Genomic DNA, 23159 nt, shown 5'->3' with positions numbered 1-23159 from the left:
TCAATGTTTAAAACTTACTATTTTTCTCTTTTGTCTTGCAATAATAGTATGATTATGTTCTTAATACAACTCCCATTATTTGGTTGGCCCCCTGGCAGAGACTACCAACTGTCCCCTCAAATCCATTCTTGCCTTCCTCCACAGTAAAAGGATTGTTGCTGGGAACATGACTGCCCACCTATACAGTATTTCTCAGACACCTTCGCAGTTATGGGTGGCCAAAGAACAGTTCTCACCAGTGGAATGTGAGCAGAAGTGGAGTGATGTGTACTCCTTGGCTGTTGACTGCTTAAAACACCAGGGGAGGGGGTGCTTTTTCATATCCTCTTTCCCCTCCTGGATGGGCAAAACCCAGGAGACCCTATGAGACTATGCACATAACGACAAGGTCTGGGGATAGGCAAACAACTATTTTGTAGGAACACGAGTCCCTGAAAGGCCATGTGGAGCAAGGCCATCTGCCAGCCTGGAATGCTCGCCTCACCCTTTTACCAAAGAGAGAAATTAACTTCTGTGTTGTTCAAGCCACTGATGATGTTAGGTCTTTGTGTTACAGTGACCGAACCTTATCTTAACTAATATTGACACTTTACAGTAAGGAAAAGAGAATTCACCTAGTCATTGAGACATTGCACTGAAGACATGAAGATGAAGTAACCTGCGTGTCACTTTCCTTACAGATCTTAGAGCAATCTCAAGCCACGACATATGAAACCTTAGTTTTACTTATAAGACAGAGTTTTGCATGCCTTTTTCTCCCCCTTTTCTATCCTCACCAACACCATATACTACCTTAAGGAACTGGAGACTGACAAGAAGCAGGCAGACGCTTCACAAGTGTCAAGATCCTGGAAGTCAAGGAGAGACTTAGGAACTATTCCAGATTGAAGAATTCTAAAGAGACATGGCAACTACATGAAATGTGCAAGTGTGAACTGGATCTTATTGTTGTGAAGGATGTTACTGGGACAACTGGTGGAACCTAAATGGAGTCTGAAGCTCTGCTTGTGCCCAACTCTTCCTGCTCTGACTTGCACCCTAGACTGCAGTTTTCTCAAGGATCTAAAATGCTCTGAGGCCCTGTCTGAGGGTAAGCTTCCCCTCTATAAAAAGCAATCAAACTGTAGCAGCCTGAGGACTTTCACTTCCATCCACAAGGGTTTAACTGCTACACATAAATCAACCATTATCAGCACTGGACAAGAGACAGTGCAGGACTGAGGTCCTTAAGAGAAAGAAATAAATGAGGTAAGCCCTAGGACTGTACCAGCTCATTGCTTGGAGGCAGTCTCCAGGCTACAGTTCAGGCAGAACAAAACAAAACAGAGCCTAGTGGTCTTGCAGAGTTGGGAGACAGAGATTGGAGTGGGCATGCTGGATCAGCAAGAATCTATGGGGCAGGTACCAGACAGGAGGGAGCTACACTGAAAGAAGACTCCGGATATCAGCAGTGAGGTTCCCTCTACTCTTGACATGTTTGAGATAAAATTACATGAGGCTGCTTTTTGGTAGCTAAATAATTTCTAAAGCTTACAGACAGCTGAAAGCAGTTCATGACCCTACCAATCAGAGAGAAGAGATGCTGTAATACATACGGCATCAGAAGATTATGTCTTATTAGTGGGGCTCTGGATACACCCTAATAAGCTAAAAACAAGTCTCAAAAAGATCAAACTAATCTACAAGTTAAATACATGCCTGAACGAAGTCCAATACTAAAGAAATAGAACAAACACTGGCAATCAACACTTTCTAGAATTTAATAAAAAAATTACCACACATGCAAATAAGTAGAAAAATGAAATCTATAACCAGGAGAAAACCCAATCAACCCCAGAGCGACAGCCCAGAACTGAAAGAAATGATAGTACAAGGATGATGAACAACTATTATAAATACGCTTCACATTTCCAAAAGGTAGAGGAAAACAAGAACATAATGGCATAAAAAGATAATAAAGATATAAAATAAAAAGATATGTAATAAAGATATGAAAGACCCAACTGAATGAGACCTGAGATGAAAAATGCAAGATAGGAAAAGAAAAATATACTAGTTAGGATTAACATAAGATTAGATTTTTCAGAAGAAAAGAACAGTGAACTTGTTTGTTTGGACAGTGAAGATAAACCAATAGAAGCAATATAAAAACAAACCCAGAGCACACAAAGACTAAAAATGTGTGAACAGAGCATAAGTGACTTGTAGGACGATATTGAGTAATCTAACATACAAGCACATGTAATTGGACTACTAGAAAATACGATTCTGGAAACATTTCTAAACTTGATGAAAATTATAAACCTATTAACCCCAAAAGCTCAATGAATCCCAACCCAAGTATAAGAAACATAAATAAAATGACACCAAGGCATATTTCAATCAAATTCCTGAAAACAAGTAAAAAGAAAAAAACCTTCAAAGCAGACAGAGGGAAGAAAGACATCTTAAGTCAAAAACTATGCAAGCCAGAACACGACAGAACAGCATCTCTAGGGCAGGGTTTTTTACCTTGACACAATTCACATTATGTCACATGCTGCGAAAATACAGGTCATTATTCTGCATCACCAGATTACATATACTAGTGGTACGCAATCCTCACCTGTGGATGTGGATGCTCAAATAGAAGCGCCAGATGATTCCCTTAAGGAACTCAACTAGGCCATGTGACTTCAGGAAAATCAAGATTGCAACCTTAGCTTCTAGACAGAATTTCTCAAATTTAACACCACTGACATTGTGGACCAGATAATTCCTTGTTGTAGGAGGACTGCTCTGTGCATTTTAGGATATTTAGCAGCATTCCTGGCTTCTACCCACTAGATGCCAGTAGCACTCTCTCCTCCTACTTGTGACAACCAAAATCACTCCTGGTTAAGAGCATCTGCTATAAAGTGTTGAAAGAAATAATAATAATAATAATAGCCTTGTGAACCTAGAATTCTACATCCAGCAACAATACCTTTCAAAAGTTAAAGTGAAATAAAGGTATTTGTAAACCAAAAATGCTGAGAAAAATTTGTCACCAGCAGACCTGCATCATAAGATACCTTAAAGGAAGTTCTCTGGGCAGAAGGAAATGATACCAGGTGGAAATATGGATCAATATGAAGTTAAGAAGAGCACTTAAAATAGTAAGTATGTGGGTAAATATAAAATAATTTTTCCTGATTTTAATCTCCTTCATAGATAATCAAAAGCTTAAAGCCAAAATACTAACAATGTATTGAGAGTTTTATAACATGTATATTAGAAAGATATATGACAATAGAAAAAAATATATATGACAAAAATAGTAGCAAAATATATGACAGCAATAACACAAAGGACAAAAGGTGAAAGAGGAATTATATCTTTTTAAAGTTCGTAAACTACATGTAAAACAGCATTATATATTTTAAAGTAGACTGTGATAAATTCAAAGTATATATTACAAATCCTCAAACAACCACTCTAATATTGAAATAAAACGGTAAAGCTATGAAGTCAATAGTGGAGATAAAATCAAATCATGAAAATACCTACTTAATCCAAAAAGAGACAGAAAAAGAGGGAAAGTGCAACAGAGACAGATGGACATGTATAAAGCAAGTAAAAAGATGGCATATTGAAATCAAATATATTAATAATTGCCTTAAATATCAAAGCTATAAACATTTTAATGAAAAGGCAGAGATTATTGGATTGGATAAAAAAGCAGTACTACCTACTTTTTCCTGCCTACAAAAATCCTACTTTAAATATAAAGACACAAATAGGTCAAATGTAAAAGGTAGGGAAAAGATATACCTTGTAAACCCAAATCAAGAAAGAGTGCAGTGGCAATATCAATATCACACAAAGCATATCTGAGAACAATGAATATTACCAGGAATAAGGAGGGAAATTCACAACGATGAGGGAACCTGTTCATTCAGAAGATATAATGATCATAAACTTAAAATACATAAGGCAAAAACTGATAGAAATGAAAGGCTAAATAGACAAATCCATAAATATAATTGGAATTAGTATGAATATAGACTACTTGAACAAAATAATCTACTAAAGAGACCCAAATAAAATTTACAGAACACCACACCTGACAACAGCAGAGTACATAGTTTTTTCTTTTTTCTTTTTTCTTTTTTTTTTTGTCCTTTTGGGACCGACCACACCGCGTTCAGCCAGTGAGCGCACCGGTCATCCCTATATAGGATCCGAACCCGCGGTGGGAGCGCTGCTGCAGTCCCAGCGCTGCACTCTTCCGAGCGCGCCACAGGCTCGGCCCAAGTACATAGTTTTTTCAAATATGCATGGAACATTTGCCAAGATACCATATTGTGGACCATAAAAGAAAAATCTCCAATAAATTTAAAAGATTTGCAATCATACAAAATATGTTCCCTGAATTAAGTTAGAAACCAATAGCAAGCAGATATCCAGAAAATCTCCCAAGAATTTTGTAATTAAACAACACATTTTAACATAACTCATGGTCATAAAATAAATCACGAGGGAAATAAGAAAATATTTTGAACTGATTAAAAATGAAAACACAATTTGGGGAATGCAGCTAAGCAGTTCTTATAGGAAATTTATAGCATTAAACTCATATATGAAAATAAGAAAAATCACATATGAATGAACTGGGCATTCACTTTAACTTTAAGAAATTAGAAAAAGGAGAACAAATTAAACCTACAGTAAGCATGAGGGAGAAACAGCAGAAATTAATAAAAAATAAACCATAAAAACAATAGAAAAATAGCATTAAAATCAAAAGCTGGTTTTTAAAAATATCAATAGAATTGATAAATTTCTAGACAGAATGGACAGGAAAAAAGGAAGACGTGAATTACCAATTCCAGGAATGAGCAATGTAATATCATAACATATGCTACAGAAAGATACAAGAATACAAGAGAATATTATAAACAAATTTATGACAATAAATCCACAAATTTAGATAAAAGGACAGACTCCTTCAAAAACAAGAAGAAAAAGATAATCTGAAGAACCCTACATCCATAAAGACATTAAATTTGTATTAAAGACATTTCTGCAAAGAAAATTCCAGGTCCAGGTGGTATCACCAATGAATTTTACCAAACATTTCAGAAAGAAATAACACCATTTCTATATAAATATCTCCAGAAAATAGATGAAAGAACATTTCCTTACTCTATAAGACCAACATTGCCTCAATACCAAAAAGACATTAGAAGAAAATTACAGACCAAAAATACAGACCCCAAATACAGACCCTCATGAAGATAGATGCAAAAATCCTAAAAATATTTTAGTAAATCAAATATAGCAACACATAAAAATGGTAATATATTATGATGAAGTAGCATTTGTCCATGGAATGCAAGGTCACTGTATTATCTGAAAATGAGTCCATTTAGTTAGTATTTCAACCATCTTTAAAAAGCAGGATTATGTTAGTCAATGCAGAAAAATCTTACATTCTGGGCACAGGTTGTGAAGGTCAGCTTTGTATCCCATGAATAGGCATAATCAATAAAATTTTTTAAAAAAGAAAAATCTTTTGACAAAATTCAACACCCACTCATGATAAAAATCCTTAATCCCAGGGAACAGAAGGAAAATTCTTCCACCTGACAAAAGGGCATTTATGAAAAACTACAGTTTTTATCATACTCAGTGGTGAAAGATTAAACACTTTCTCCTAAAGATTGGGAATAGGCAGGAATGTCTGATATCATAACTTCTATTCAGCATTATTCTGAAAGTCCTAGCCACTATGATAAGGCAAGAAAAAGAAATAAAACTCATACAGATTAGGAAGGAAGAAACAAAATTGTATTATAAATGTCACAATTGTCTACATTGAAAATCTTAAAGAAAATACAAAAAAAGCTGGTAGCACTAATTGAGTTTAGGAAGTCATAAGACATGAGGTCAACATGTTAAAGTCAATTGTATTTCTATATAGTAGCAATAAACAATTAGAAATTGAAATTACAGAAAAAATACTGTTTGTAAAAAACATCAAAATATTAAATATATTTAACAAAATATATGCAAGACCTGTACAATGAAACTGATAACACTGCATAGAGAAATTATAGAACACCTAAAAAAATGAAAAGCTAAATGATGTTCATAAACAGAAATGTTTGATATTATGTTTTCAATCTTCCCAAACTGATTTACTGATTCAACTCAATTCTAATAAAAACATTAACATTTTTTATGGAAATTAAAAAGCACTCTAAAATTTATGTGAAAATGCAAAGGACCTAAAAGAGCCAAAACAATTCTTAAAAAGAATAAGATTTCAAGACTTACTTTTACGCTAATAATAATCAAAAGAGTGTTATTGTTGTAAAAGTCCACCTGTAGATCCACACTGTTCCCAGAGTTACTTTCCAAACACAACCGATGATGTCACTTCTTAGCTTATAGCAACAGTTGGCTTTCTGTTGCCTACAGAATAAAGCCATGGTTCTCCGTTGTGGCACAAATGACCTGTGATAAGCAGCCCTCAGTCCTCAACTATGTACTCTGCTATGGGTTGAATTGTATCCCCTTAAAAAATATTGTTTTCTTAAGTGTCTGTACCTCCAAATGTGACCTTGTTTGGAAATAGGATCATTACAGGCATACTTAGTTAAGATGAGGTCTAACTGGAGTAGGCTGGGCCTTTAATCCAATATGACTGGTGTCCTAGAAGAAGATAGCCATGTGAGGACACAGAGACACACGGAGAATGCCAGGTAAAGACAGAGGCTGAGACTGCAGTTATGTATCTACAAGTCAAGAAATGCTAAGGATCACTGGCTATCACCAGAATCTTGGATAGAGGCATGGAACAGATACTTCCCTCGGAGCGCTCAGAAGGAACCATCCCTGCCAACACTTTGATTTGGGATGTCTAGCCTCCAGAAGCATGAGGGAATAAATTGCTGTTGTTCTAAGCTACCCAGTTGGTGGTACATTGTTACAGCAGCCCTAGGAAACTAATATACACTCTACTGCTTGGAATGTTATCTGCACCTCCTCCAACCCTGCTCCTTTGCCTGGCAAAAGTGAGACTTGTTTCCAGTATCTTTTCTTGGGTGAACCTTTTCTGCTTTTCTTTTTGCCTCAGGAAGTTGACTGCATGGACCCTCATTAGCCCACTGTAAATTGAACTTAACATCCTGTATTATAATTAACAACTCTCTCTTAATATACTATGAGGTTTTTGAGGGCAGAAATCACATCTTACTCATTTTTGTATACCAGTGCCCAGTGACAGTGAGTATCCAGTCTGATGAGTTAACGAGATCTTAATCAATATACCCTATAGAAGGTGCAGGACATGGGGGACACACTTTGGAATGGCTGTGGAATTAGGCAGACTAATCTGGCTTAAAATCAGACTCCACCACTTATCAGTTCCCAGGTAATCTCGGGCAAGTTCCAGAACGTTTCTGAGCCTCAATATACACATCTATAAAATGGAGATAATAATTTCTTGCTAATGGGTTATGAGAGATGGATGAAATGATATATATTAGTGGGCCTACACACATGGCAGGCATTCTGTAAAGGTATACCTTTCTTTTTTGAATATACAATCACTATTTTTGTTGGACCTATAGATAAGATTATAAAAGATAAAATTAGCATAAATATCTAGAAACAAAAGGCCAGTTATTATAAAATTTATTTTAAAAAATTAGACATACTTTATTTGCCAATTACTAACAGGATCATATAGAATCTTTGAATTTGCACTACAATAACCACAATCTTGTCATTTTGACTGGAGAGCTCTGAGGACCTTGCTTTGTTTGTTTACTGGGGATAATTAATTTTTGGCAACACTGAAAGTGAAAAAAAAAGGAGGGAGAAAAAAAATAAGAATCAGAAATAAAGAACAGAGGGAGATAATCTGCTTCCTGACAAGTCTCTGCCAACATCACATTCCCTAATGACTCATTTTTTTTTTCCTAAGGAGAGAAGCTAATTTGGTCCATAATTATACAGTCCCTTGAATCTTTCTGAACAAAAATGAGCATTGATGATAGAGTCACAGTAGCAGTTCAAGCCCAGAGCCCTCAGCTCGCAGTATAACTCAAGGGTCCCCAGGGTGCCCTGCTATCACACATGTGTGAACATGAATGAAGGCAGTGGAGTTCTGTAAAAATATTCATCCCAACACAGAGGTCTGCCCCAGCTGCTACAAACTGGTGACAAATGGAACCTTATTGTTTCTCTGTGAACACACAAAGCAAAAGGCAACAAAACAAATACATCAACCCTGTCCCTTAAGAGGTCTTGAGAACCACTTACATCTGTTCTCATCATCTCTGTATCTAGCAATTTCCTGAAAATAGAGTGCATTTGTTTTCTTAAATGTTGTAACTTGTCAATCATAAGAGGTGATCCTGAGACCATTAAACTGAGCTCCATTAGAGCTGACATGCTTTTATAGAACATCACCACCTTGAAGCAGTATAAATGGGGCTCAGGATGAGAATAAATCCTTTATCTTAAGTTCAGGTCTCCAAAGCAGAAGCAAATGATTACAAGCAGTTCCTGATCCTAGCAGTAGAGTAGAGGAGCTAATAAAACTGCGGGGTTTGACTCCTGTCTTCGCCACTTTCTGGCTACTGCCTAAGTTTCCTTAGCTACCACCTGAGGATAATAATAGTACATATTTATAAAGGTTGCTGTAGAGATTGAATGAGATGATACATGTAAAATTGGGACAGTGTTCAGCACACAGTAAGCACTCAATAAATGTATGCTATTATTTTAATTGTTACTATTGTCTATTTCAGATCTCTACAAAAGCCATATCCCTATCTACAAAGAAACACCTGGAGTAAATCATTCTTTTTCTCAAACTAGCACATTTCTTGGAATAAAACAAAATTTAAACAATAAGTTGCCAACTAAGACAAAGTAATTCAGAAGGTGAACTATTCCAGGCTTGCCTTACCTGGAGTGGCCCTAAAATGTTTCTTTGTTCCCAAAGTTTATTACCAAACATCTATCAGGATCTTACTGAGTGTACTTCAAAGCACAAGGGCTGTCAAATCTCTAATCCACCCACGTGCCACCTCAGAAGCTTCTCAACTCTGTGTTCCAGGCAGCCACCACCAATCAGCTGAGGTTGGAAAGGAGATAAAATAAAACCTATTTGTTACCCATGGCGTAGACATTCCAACTTGCAAAGAAGGGATGTGATTCCTTTTACAATGGTGGTACCGGGGGAGAGATGACAACCTCTGCCTTACAGACAAATGTCGTTACATCAAGATTGTACTTATATACAGTCTCAGGGGGTAAACTGTGGGAGAAGAAGCCATTATTTCAGCCCAACTATATCTAAAACTAGTAGAATACTAAAAGGAGTAAGGGAATTTTCTGTTTTAATTCTTTCAGAATATGATGAGGATACCACTCTCTATAAAGAGGCATTAACTCATTACACAGTAGATTTAGTAGCCCAAGCAGAGCTTCCGAATTAGTATGCCAATCATCATCATCACCATCATCACCCTCATCATCCCTTCAGCCCTTGGGGCTGCTGGGGCTAGGGCGCTTAGGGCAACCATCCCTGGCCCTGAGCAGGCTCTTCCATGTACATCAGTAGGCTGTGCAAACATTTTCATTTTCTCTGTGTGCTGTGACCTGAAAAAGTTTGGGAATCACTGGCTTAAGAAATTTTCCAAAGGGCCGGCCTAGTGGCTCACTTGGGAGAGTGCGGCACTGGTAGCGCCAAGGCTGCGGGTTTGGATCCTATATAGGGATGGCCGGTGCGCTCACTGGCTGAGCGTGGTGTAGACAACACCATGCCGAGGGTTGCGATCCCCTTACCGGTCAAAAAATAATAATAATAAATTTTCCAAAGTCCTTCATTTGTAACCACGGCAAAACTTAAACACTGGATGGCTTACTATATTTCCTGATCATGGTTACTGATACTAGTATGTTCTAGAAAAACCAGATACACACATTCTTGATCTGAGAGCTCAGTCTTGTAACTAAGATTCTGTTACGGTTAGCTTCCGTCATGTGCAAGGGACAGAAATGCATAAAGGGTAGCACAAATAGTGATAGCTTTTTACAAGGTCCACCAAAGAGGTAGGAATCCAATAGAAATAAAGACTGGGCCTATTCGGAGATAGGATATGGAAGCAAGCAGCTTGAGAGCCCTCAGCCACAAGAGACTCTGAGTCTTCATCCTGATACTCCACTAATAATGTGACTTGGCTACATTTTATCTTTGCTTCTTTTGGGGAACTGTCTTACATTTTCTCCCAGTTGGCTGCCAATTGGCTTCTGCATCCTCTATTCTATATTTTTCCACTATGTCTTTGCTTCTGCCTATTTTTAGGTTCTGATTCTCATAACTTCAGCTTCTTCATAATTCCCCCTGGTCCCTACTTCTACCTGGTCAACCTCAATCTCTCTCTCTCTCTTCCTCCCCTACTCCTTTCCTCTATGCATCTTTCAGTCAGTTCCTGGTGCTAACTCCCTATCTCTCTCCACATTTCCCAGTCTACGTTCTTGAGAATAAGAATCAGGGTGGGGGCACTACTAGTTCCTGTCTGGGCAGATCTCAGGCTTTCTCCCAGGCCACTCACCAACCTGTGGTTTGACTGATCCTGAGTCAAAAGCCTACTGGCTGAGAGGGGATGGAATTACAGAGCTCAAAACATGTCCCTTCAACAGAGCTGTGGTGGGTGGGACAATTTTCCATTGATGACCTCTATGTGGGGAATATAATATATCTACAACAAGCCTCCTCAGGAGAACTAGGTTTTATATTTACACTTATCAAAAAAGACCATTTAAATGCATTCACTGTATCATAAATAAATCATTTTGGTAATTTATTTCTCTTTCCCCTTCTCTCTTTTCTTCTTTCCTTCCATCTATCCACACAACAAATACACATTGAATCCCTGTATCCCCAAAAGAAATGCATGAAATCTCCAATGACCTTAATGGTCCCTGAGGACCATAATTATATCAGGGGAGATGAGTCGTGTAAGCAAATAATTATAAGTGCCCTAAGACAGAAAGCAAATGTTATGGAAGTTCAAAGGAGGAAACCAAATTCTGGCTGGAGTAGATGAAATCTCAGCTGGGCCCTGAAAGATGGGGAAGATTTCAACATTCATTCCAGACATAAGGAACAAGATAAGCTTAAGCTTAAAGTTAGAGTTTTGTAACTTCAAAATTCAGATTCTGGCATTTTAAGTTATAGGAGAAACGCATAATCAATGTAAAAATTCAAACCAAACTGAATATAGTGTAAAAAGCCTGTCTCTCATCGCTGTTCACTTATGCTTCTACAAATCTTCCTCTCCAAAGGTAACCACCATTAACCGTTTACTATGCATCTGTCCAGACTTTTTTCTATACCATTAAATTAAAGCTTTATAATTATTTGACAACTTAGATATTATTAAACCCATTTTACAAAGAGGTGGGTCAAGCAACTTGCATGAAATGGCACAACCTAGTAAGGAGAGGAGATGGGATTTTAACCCAGTCCTGCTGCTTCCACAGATTTGAGTGTTTCCATCCCATCTTGTGCGATGGGTCTATTAGCTTGAAAGGTATTGAAAGACTCAGTTCAGTCCTATAAGTAGCTCTTGTTTTAGGGGGTCATTTTGTCCAGAGCTGGAAGAAAGCCAGAGGTAGGTATACACACCTTAGCCACTCATATTAGAAAGTCCTAAAGACGCTGAAAGATAAATGCTGGCGTGGTTGCGGAGAAAAAGGAACTCTCATACATTGTTGGTGGGAATGCAAAATGGTGCAACCCCTATGGAAAATGGTTTGGAGGTTCCTCAAACAGCTGAAGATAGATCTACCATACGACCCAGCTATCCCACTGCTGGGAATATATCCAAAGGAATGGAAATCATCAAGTCGAAGGTATACCTGTTTCCCAATGTTCATTGCAGCACTCTTCACAATAGCCAAGAGCTGGAATCAGCCCAAATGTCCATCATCGGATGAGTGGATACGGAAAATGTGGTATATCTACACAATGGAATACTACTCAGCTATAAAAACGAATGAAATACTGCCATTTGCAACAACATGGATGGACCTTGAGAGAATAATATTGAGTGAAACGAGTCAGGCAGAGAAAAAGAAATTCCACATGTTCTCACTCATTGGTGGGAGCTAAAAAAACAAATAAATTAATTCACCCACATACACACACAAAAAAAAACCGGGGGGGGGAGAAGATATAACAACTATACTTTTATGAAGTTGTTACAACAAGCAAACGGAAAGGACATTCTTGGGGGGGAGGGGAGAGAGGGAGGAGGGAGGGAGGTGTCGGTGATGGGCCATAATAATCATATACAGTGTATATTGACAAAATAAAAATTTAACGAAAAAAAAAAAAGTCCTCTATGTATCGAGATTGGTAATTGGTTCTCCCCAGACCTTTTGATGTACAATAAGCTTTATTTTTGTCTCCAACAGAAGGTCAATTTTATTTTAATAATGGAGTGCTGATGAGATTGTTGAAGGTTTAAGAGAAGAGAATTCAGACATTTCTCCTCTCAAATATTGTTTTTAAAATAAACCAAATAAACTATTTACAAGCTTGTTGCTAACAGAACAGACAACTCAATTTACTCACCTTTTCACATCCAAAGTGAGACTTCTGAAGGAGTATTTGATGGGGCATATGAGGGGAATGCAAGTTTTACGGCTGCAGAACACTTACCCCAGACTGCCATGAAAACAGCAAAGAAGACAGTGGCTCCATTGTCAAAAAGGTGGGTTACCTGGGAATAACACAAATCAGAGTTAAGCTAATTTCTCACAGATGATATTTCAAGTCACATTTCCTTAAAATTTTGTAAAAATAGCTGTGATGATACAATAAGTTTTGCAGGATTTCTTTGGGGGATATTCCTTTTGGACCGTAAGTAAGAAGAGGGTTCCTGTAACTGTGAAATAGTTCAGAAATGGAAGAGAGAATTTGTTCCCTTTATGTTGGTATCACTTAGTTGAACATTTATCAGCAGCCCCAATAGTGCTACTAAAAATTCCCTTTTGTGTACTATAAAAACTCTTATACATGTACGTATGTATTTGGGTATAATTATTTATAGGACCAGGAAGGTATTATTGTTAGTGCTTTAAAGATTTCCAGCAGTTGTTTTTAATGACTCATTTATTCACTTTGGAAACATGGCCATTTTGTCTGTGTAGTTGTGAGCAAACATTTTCTGGGCTGCCTTCTGGATTTCAGCATTATAAAGGAGAGAGAACAGAGGATTAACAAAATACACTTCCACCTTTATTAAAGCCTCAGGTAATCACTATATTTACCTACTGCACATGACATAATGACAGCTAGCAACACTTTATCACTAGAATAATATATACTGTTGCAAACACCAGAGCAGAAAGCAAAATTATCTATTCTTATCTCAAAACTGCCAAATTCATTTTCACCTGCAGTATAAATCACACCAATATCCATGCCAAATCAAAATGATGACTGATAGGTTCATAAAGCATAACCTTTTTTTGGTACTTTATAGTTCCCTATAAAGTATACTTTACTGTCCCTTGGAGAATGTGCCAAGTATAAACAGGGCTTTTGCTGTTATATCACAGTGTGAAGTATTTCAGATTATGCGAAAAGCTTATGCCTTCTCTTTCTTTGGATATAGGAGAGATAGGCAGTATTCAAACACCTAATGTGAGACAAACATCTAAAACTTATTTGTCTCATATGCCAGAGGGAGTATCAAGCTGTATACACTACTGAGCACTTGTCATTAAGTCAAGCTTGAAAGTTCCAGTGGTCTGAGGTTGGTCTGCACCCTCTATCGGGGTATTTACTGGGAGCTGGTGGAAGTTGTAGCTTGCATCATTAGTGTACCTTCTGGAATGGATTGCGGTTGTCACTGTTTTTGGTTGTCCAGATCATCCTTCCTCCATTCTCCTTTCTCCAGGTAACATCTCTTTCATGCTGGCCCCAACGGGCTCATGGCTCAAAATAGAACAAGAGTCCTTCTCTGGGACCGATATGCAAACATTTGGAGAGGGGCCATTTTCTGCCGCAGTTATCCATTTGGGAGTATGTGAATCAGGAGGGGTGAGCTGATAGGGACTTCGGGTTCCTAATAAGATGGTAAGCTAGCTAAGGCTGATGGTACACTCTGCCAAAATCAACCTTAGAGAAGCATGACAGTAGGTTCCAGGAAATCACAAAACACAAAAACCAAACAAAGACCCTGAGAAACTCCAGGGGAGACAGAAGGTTGCCTTAAATTGATGCATGTATGTGTGTGCTGCATGTGTGTGTGTGCATGTGTGTGTCTGTGATGGTGGTGGCGTGTGGGGACAGATAGCTCTACTCCAGCCTTTCCCTCAAATGGTCATTGGACAATTAATTTCCCTCCCTCAGAAATCAGCTACAGCAGGCCAAATTACAGGGGGTAGTATTCTTGGGTTAATACCAAGGGACGTTCAGAGTCCTGCTTGGCTGAGGCATTGATGAAAGTAGGTGCTGCCTGGCCAGCTGCCCTGGAGCAGTCACTCCCCAGTCCATGCCTCTAAACCCCAGGGCTGGCACATTACAATCAAGGGAGAGTGCCTCCTCCCAAAATTGCTTTGTATGAAGCAGGTCTAAAAATGAAACTCTGAGCAGAGAAGTCCTCTGGTAGCATGGTAGCACATACGAGGGTACCTTACAAAGCTTGTGGAAAAACAGAATTGAAACATAATATCATTCTTTCCATGACCTTTTTGAAGCCCCCGTGTAGTGGAACCTAGGGCACATTGTCCTGCTCTCTCTGTTACTCACCAGGACTTACAGACCTGGGCCCTGCCTCAATAACAAAATATCTGGGAAGACAATTCCTTCTCCACTCCCCCACAAAAATTCCCAACTAGGGCAACATACATTTCTGAAATAGCACACATTCCATCACAGTACACCAAGAGTTTAAAATAAGCCTAAAAATATGCTTAAGGGGCTAAAGGAAGAAAGATATAAGCCTGGAACCAAGGCAGTCAGCAGCCTCCTTCCCCATTGTGTGAAGAGAACCTGTCTGCAAAATGATCACGTACACAGGTGGGCAGAGAGAGACACTGGGGGGCCTGGAGGGCTTTGTGCTCGCATAGTGTGAGCTACCCCAGTCCCTTTAGTTGTTCAGGCTCATTTCATGACCTTTAAAATTATATTACTTACGAAACTCTTGATCCTCACCAAATCTCTGTTTCCAGAGGTCACTCTTAAATTTGTCCTCATGTACTCGGGTCTATCTGTATGTTCTCCAAAGATAGGGACAGAATTTTCACTTGTTGGTCCCTTGCAACACATACTAAGAGCCCAAATCTCTCTAAAATCACAGATCACTTCTGCGACTTGGGCTCTTCCCTCATGGACTGGCCACCTGCAGTGCTAAGACTTTATGGAGAGGCGGGCTCCTCGACTGCCTAGCAAATGTGCTCTCATTTAAAACAAAACTCTGCAATGCCAACAGAGTAGTTAGATAGATCCTGGCTGCAGTAATTACAGATGTTCAATAAAATCTGCCAACTCATTTTATACTTGGAATCTGGGCAAACCAATAGGAAGTGGGTCTTGGAAAAATCTTCATCAACCCACACTCCAGCTATTGTTTTGCATTAGTGACTCGGCCCCTATGTAAAAAAAACTCTAGGAATTTGATGAACGTGTCTAATACTTTTAGTAAATTAAGATATACCATGAGAAAGGGGCATGTAATAACATGTGATAGAAATAATGGTGCCATGTATTTGTTTTTTTCAAAGTACTTTCATATACACTTTCTTCTTCAGTCCTTAGGACATGCCAGTAGGGTGGGGCAGCGTTGCCTGCATTTTATTTTATTTTATTTATTTTTTTATTTTAATGTTTTTATTATTGAAATTAAAAAACATTGGTGGCATTATGTGGTATTTGCAGAGCTATGAAATGGCAACTTTTTTTTCTTAAGGAAAATAATATGACAATAAATACGAATGACTTTTTCAAATGCATTGAAAGACATTGTGCAATCATAAATATATATTTTTCACTACTTGTACCAAAATTTTATTTTTAACAAGCCAAAGGTTTTAGTCAATAAGAAGTAATTTCAGGCAATGTCTTATTTTTATAATTTAAAAAATTCAACAAGGTTTTTTTCACCTTCCACAACAATCAGATTATATACAGATTACTTGTGAAATGATATCTCTACTGTGTGACATTTTTTGCCACCTAATGAATATGCTAATAACAAATAAAACTTTTAAATAAAAAAACGAAAAAAGAAAAGTAGAGAAAGAAGATAATTAAAGTGAAAGCAATTTTTCCTTTGTACAAGATGGTAAAGTGAGATGTGAATACCAACAGAAAAGCAAGGCACAGTCTCATATCACAAGATTCGAGCTAAGTTAACACTGCAGTGCTACTTTTAAGAAACCGAGTACAATCCAAAGAATTTTCAGCATGTGAAGCATCACAAATGAAAGAAGTTTATTATCTAAAACCAAAAAAGTAGGATTAAATAAAATAGATAATGGTAAACTTAACTGTCAAAGTTATAGTATCTAGAAAATTATGTTCATTTAAATCTTACTCTAACATTCTATCTTTAATTTTATAGACTATGGACGTCTTAAAATTTAGCAATGTATTTATACTACTTATTTTAACAAATATTTTATTTTATAGAAAAAAACTTAAATGAAAACATACTATATGAAATTCAGAAGTTTATGACTGTGCAGTGCTGTGTAGAATGGGTATATATTCATAAGCAGACATCGCTAACAACCTGTTGGTAGTTACCCAGACAGGACGAATTGCCTGCATTTTCAAGATGAGAAAACTCAGTCTCAGAAAGACCGCACCTGTGTAAGGTCAAGGAGGTGAGTAGCTGAGCTAGCCTTGAACCAAGGTCTTTTTGACAATAACAATGATAAAGAGGAAGAAAATGACAGTAGCTGTCATTAACTGAGATCTTACCATTTGCTAAGTACTGTGCTCAATACATATCTTATCTCACTTATAACAATCACGTCAAACAAGCATCATGTTCTACAGATGAGAAAACTGAGGCTCAGGGAAGTTAAATAACTTGTTCCCACACAGACAAGTGGTAAATGCAGAGTCAGAATTTGAACTTAACTTTCTCTAATTCTAACAACTGTGCTCTTTGCATTGTACCATGCTGCAACTTCTTGTGAAGGTATCTAGAGCCATATCTTTTAAATACATATATATTAAAAAAGATATTTGCATTACAATACTGATTGATAAAGGTAAGTCCATGCCACAACATTAACTTGAGAATCAAAGACTGGAAATGACAAAAAGATTACAGTTACCCACCATCCCTCAGGAAGGTGTATGTTAAATTCAATCCACCTAAAAAGCTGCATATTTGAAATTACCTTGGCATAAACACAGCTGTCTGACAGCCTCATGAATGGACAGTATTTATCACACACAGGACACATGATGATATCTGTAGCTTGGCAGACTTCTTTACTGAAAAAGAAAACAGAAAAGGACTGCTTTTTGATGATATGTAACATTTTTTTCCCTCCGGCTTCACCAGAATGTTCAACTAGTAAATAAAACCTAGTAGATTAAACTTTTGCTCTCAGAAAATTCTAAGGCTTATCTGTTATTAATGTAAACAAGTTCTTTCACATTTTAATAATCTGATAAACCTACTTATTTACGATGCTGTTCCTTGGCTTTACATATTAATAAGTTAAATTCAGGAAAATATATGAAGCAAAACATTGGTTGTTATACTCCAAATTATACAAAAATCCTTCAAGACATTTCACAGGTCTAAAGCAATTTCATACTGAATTATTAGAACAACAAAATATCTAAAAATGCCTGCCTCTATCTCTATGTGCATGATATGCTAAAACTAATAATGGAGCAATAATTAAAAATAACTAGGGTATTTAGTCCTGTCCTGGGAGAAAACTACATTTCACCAGGAAGTAAAATATTTTTGTAGGTGGGAGGCTCAATCACTCACTTTTATTTTTGCAATAAGTTTTAAAAGGCACATTTACTATTTAAGATCTTTGCCCAGCCTTGCAATAAAATCCCTATGAATACCTCATACTATATTCTGGTTTGAAAACAAGATAACATTTGTCAGTTTTGAACCATTCCCAAAGCACTAGCACATTCATGAGATGTCTTTCTAGCCTGGGCATAAAGCGTTCTTGTAAAAGCATAGTATTCATAAAAAGAATTGTTAGCTCACTATTTTGCAGTATCAAGTGAAAGAAAGTGAAAATACCAGAGAAAGAGCACTCAATGAGTGAATGATAGTGATTTGTTCTGTGGATGCATAGTGGCTTGGATGTCTGTGAATGTAACTTTGGCTTCCATGGTAGCTGAAGACCACAGTGGCAAGGGCAATGGATGAAGATGACCTAGTGAATCGAACCTTTCGAATTGTTCCATGAGAGATTGAGAAGAAAGAGTGAAAAGCTAAGTGTAACCACAGTCAGTGAACACCCCCAAAGCACAGACAGCCATCTCTAAACACTAAGCGAAGGCAGACTCACCCTAGAGCTGCCCGTACCTGACTTGGCAGTGATCCAGAGTGGTGACTCCGTACAAGAAGACAAACAATCCAATGAAGGCAGCTGGGAAGAGCATGCCGGTGTACCAGCCCAGCCAGGCAAAATACAGCCCGATCTTCTCTCCAAAGTACCTCCTGTTTAAGACACAGCAGCCTTGCAAATTACAGTGAAGTATGCAAAGGTAAGCATTATAACACTCTGTTCCATCCTTTTACTCTGTAGTGGCCTTCTTGGTAAAATGCAGACGAGGTAAGCGAAGAGAATGGAACATTTGAACAAATCTAGGCTCTGGGCTTAAATTTCTCCTCCTACTACTCTATAGCAGAAATAAAATTAGCCCGTCAATAAAAGCATATGATTATACACAAGCTTATTCTGTGAACACAGAATGCATTGAAAGAGGCCAGAGTGGGAAAAGGGAGACCAAGGAGGAGCAGACAGCTGTCACAGTCTAGGTAACAATCAAGACAGCGGGAGTGGCAGAGATGGTGAGATGCTGGGGTGTGGCCAGATTCAAGAAATATGGAGGATGTAAAATCTACAGGACAAGAACTATTTAAGAGATGAGATTCCCTAGAAGCTGCACAACTTTCTACTCGAGGCTTGGTTGTGCTTTGCATCCCCTGTCCTTTTGGCCAGCACAAATCCTGCTGCTTTTCCAGGGATCAGCTCTGCAGAGACTTCCACAAGGGTGCTGACTCACATCCATCTTTCTCAGTTTTTCTGAATTGTTGAAAAAACTATGGCCTCTGTCACACATTTTACCTGATCATGTATAGTCTTGTATTATTTTTCTAGTTGTCTCAAGTATGCAGAGCCTCTGTTCCTAAAAGAAACTGAGTTTCTCAATGCCAATAGTTTGTCTTTGCCAATAGTACTTAGCACAGTTCTAGAAACACAATGGGCAGTTAATTAATACTCACTGACTAACTGCAAAGTCTTAATCAAAACACTGTCATAGACAAGAGATGTTTTGCCTGCAGCAATTATCTGTAATTTTTAATCAGTGTAATCCTGTAATATGAAACTGAGGCTGGGAGAGAATTTACTTCCCCTCACCCCCCTTTATCATGCAGTGAGTCTGGTCAAAGACAAATAATCTCATATCAGGAAATATTTTCCACTCACCCAGATCATCTGTATTATATGTTACCAATACACACAATGGGACACAGTTCGTCAATGTCCTTGGAACAATGGGGAGTAAACACTTGGTAACAAGGTAACAGGCTCTGGTGGGAAAAGACTACCCAGGGGTTTGAAATATAAAGTGAGTTGTCTTTTTTTCTGCCCTTTGGGCTCATTTTTTCAGAGCCCTGGCTCAAATGAAATGTATCCAGCTAGTCGAGGAAATGAGACATGACTTTCTTTTTAATAAGGAATCTATGAAGTATGGATTGTTATCACTCAATCTTAATAACTAGTCTCTAAATAAATAATGAGATGTCAGAGTATAATACTGCCATGGCAGAAGGTTGAGCAGATACAGATAGTTAAAAAACATATGTTTTCACAGCACAATGATCGTAGGTTAAAAGCTGACATACTTTTTGACCTGCAGATTAAAACGATCTTTAAAGGTTATTAGATTTAAATGAAAATTAAAATAAGACGGAAATGTACTGGAATAACAGTACCTCATATGCCCTATTTGCATAATGGTAATTAATATTCCATTTCATTACTAATATACGTAAGCAGCGTTACCTTTCTACAGGAGGATTTGTCAGAGCCATGTGGGCGACCTGCTCCTTATGGAGTCTTGAGGGAGGCCTGGCTAAACTCACATGCCCCTTCCTGGGCCCCTCCCTAAGGCCCTTTTGGAGGAGACACTGTCCTTATCAAAGGAATGGCAGATTTAGCAAGAAAGACCAACGTCCTTTAATGAGGATGATTCTGCAAAGCCAAATTTGAGCAAGAGCTGTGCATTTCAGACCCTTTTTTCTCCAGTGATGGCTTGTCCTAGCTGACAGTCTGCCCTAATCGCTCTGTGCAAGCTTTCTATTTGCAGCTGGTTAAAAACTCACCTTACAAGATCCAAAGGCTGATATTTATACCACACGCCCCAGGAGGCCCAGCATTCATAGAGTAGATGTCGGTGGTTTTCTGCTCCATGGGTTCGAATGGAGTTTTTACTTCTGTAACTTCCCTGGGATGAAAACACCACTGCCAGTGAGGTAATACCCACAAAAGACATAAGGAAACACTGAAGGTAATACTAATCTCTTACAGCAGGAGTAGCAATAGGGGTGATACGAGGGGGATAAAAAAAAGGATCCTCTCTATTAAAGGGAAGGCAGTTTCATTAGTTATTCTGTACATTGTCCTGCTGATGATGATGTTTAGTAAAAAAGTGTGTGATTGTTGGAATCAGGCAGGTTTGAACTGAGTTCAAATTCAGTTCTGCTACTTTTTAGTTAGGAGGACTTGGAAAAGCCTGCTAAATGTTCTGAGCCTTGGTTTTCTAATCCATAATAGAACTAATAATATCTGCCTCATTAGATTTCTTCTGTGGCTTGAGTGAATAAAGTGTCTCTTATGGAGACCATGCCCGATACTTTTAGTTCTTTTCCCTACTTCGTTCAAGATAGAGTAGTTGGTAAGCAGCCACAGCTGCTTGTTGCAAGAAAAGTCTAGAATGTAGAAGCTGGAAGTCACCTTAGAATTCTAATAATTCAAATATAATTCAACCTGCTCATTGAACAAATGAGGAGGAGACCAAGGGCCGAAAAAGTGTTTTTCTGAGGTCGGTTCATGGCAATGCTAGCTTAACAAACAGAAAAGATACTTTCTGGAGGCAAACTAGTTATTCACATTAACCTGAGAAGTCCTTTCTTAGTGGAAAGAGCACAGAACTGGGAGTAAAGAAACCCAGGTTAGTCTCAGCTCAACCCTCCACTCACTATGTGACTTAGAGGAGAGTTAAGCTTTCTTTAAATCTCTATTTAAATTTTTAACATGAAGCAAGAGCAACAATATCTGTCCTTCCTGCCTCTGTAGGTTATTATGAGGTTAAATAATATAATCAAGTTAAACTGAGAGTAAAAAGTCAAAAGAGCAATGATGTTATTGCTGCTGCTATTACTAATCTGGAATTTCTCTTCTCATAGAATACAGGGCTTTACTGAGATATGAGCCACACAGAAGGCTATGAGTTACTCTGTGGGGTTTGTGGCTACATCTCCCCAGACACCCCTGTGCCCACCCACTCCCCTGCACAGAGGTTTCTGTCCACCTACCATTGCTCAGACACTGCTTAACCATGGGTCAGGGCTGGGAGTGGGGAGGTTGAGTTTTCACTGCGACCCTTTTCTGGGCAATGCCAGATAGTAACTACAGGAAGCTACATGATGTTTTGGGGGGAAATCTGTCTTTAGAGTTCAGAAATGACTGTGTGTGGCTGTAGTAAACCTTTGTGTCAAAATGTTTGCTTCGATCATACTAAAAGGAGCATTCCAAAAATGTTTCCTAGCAATCTGTAACCAGGGTCTCAGACCACAGTGCTTAGTTTAAAAATCCTGCTTCACCTTTTACACCATCTTGGTTTTAAAATCATGAGAAGAAACATTGTAAGACAGTCAAAAACTGTTTGGAAAGAGCTGCCATTTATGTGAGTTGAAACTGTCCTCCAAAGTTTATCGGCAAACTGAAGATCACTCTAACAGGAGTTTCATCCTGGATGGTTGGTGAGGTCCCAGAGGGCAAAGACTATGGCATTTATCTTTGTATTCTTTGTGTCATACAGTGACCTGGAGTAGGGGCTCAATACCATGCAAATGACAATAACATCTCAAGAATCATGAAGATTATATTTCTGAAAATGCGTATGTAGGAGAATTCTTGGTCAAACCATCCAAGATCTATTGGGGAAAATATAGTTAAGAGTAATCACAGTTATACTTATGAAAGTCATTATGTATGATAAAGACCATGTAGTACATAAAGAGAATATCAACATTTATATGTTGATGAGTGAGCAGTGATGAGTCCAATACTATTAATTTCCATTTATCACCCTCTGGTTACCAGAGATTTTGCAAGATGGCTTTCTCCCACTCTTTCAAGGAATAGCTATAAATCTATTTGTTGCAAAGACTATATATTTCAAGAACATTTTCCCCCTGGGTCTGGTGCCTCATGCAAATTTTCAATGCCTTTTTAACTTTATGACTTAGAGTCCCTAAGCCATTCCTCTGAATTCATTCTGAGTCACTCTTCTTTATGTATTCTTGCGATTACATAAAAGGACACAGAACAGAAATAAATCTATGCTGTTGGAGAGATATGACGATGCAAGTAGACCCATCCTTATTACGCACTGAACAAATTAAATTGATTCTGAACAAATGTCATATCAACAAATTCAATTAATGACTATCCCGAGAAGCTGATTTTAGTAACAAGAAGGTGAAAGAAAGATACAGACTAAAGGCAGCACAATACCTCGTGCAGGGGAAATGCAGCTTCATAGGAGCCATTGGTAAGCAAACGATTCAGACCTAGAACAACAAATAAGTCCATTCAAATTAATACCTAGTTTGAATCCTCACAGAATTCAAGACTAATGTAAGGGTGGTACTTTT

At 38.0% G+C, this 23159-nt stretch overlaps 1 protein-coding gene across 1 annotated transcript in view; it reads right to left on the bottom strand.

The window, feature by feature from the left end:
* Positions 1-23159, bottom strand: part of ANO4 (anoctamin 4) — a 192950-nt gene that overhangs the window by 59686 nt on the left and 110105 nt on the right. Inside the window, exons 9-13 of the mRNA XM_008586623.1 lie at positions 23020-23075; positions 20604-20725; positions 18576-18710; positions 17410-17506; positions 12710-12770 (exon numbers count right to left, since the gene is read on the bottom strand). Coding sequence (XP_008584845.1) covers positions 12710-12770; positions 17410-17506; positions 18576-18710; positions 20604-20725; positions 23020-23075 — 471 coding nt within the window. The remainder of the gene's footprint in view (positions 1-12709; positions 12771-17409; positions 17507-18575; positions 18711-20603; positions 20726-23019; positions 23076-23159) is intronic.

The sequence above is a fragment of the Galeopterus variegatus genome, unplaced genomic scaffold, assembly GCF_000696425.1.
Source record: "Galeopterus variegatus unplaced genomic scaffold, G_variegatus-3.0.2 Scaffold4051, whole genome shotgun sequence".
NCBI classification, from domain to species: Eukaryota; Metazoa; Chordata; class Mammalia; order Dermoptera; family Cynocephalidae; genus Galeopterus; species Galeopterus variegatus.
Note: the sequence above shows the minus strand (reverse complement) of the source record. Positions and strands in the feature narration are given on the sequence as shown.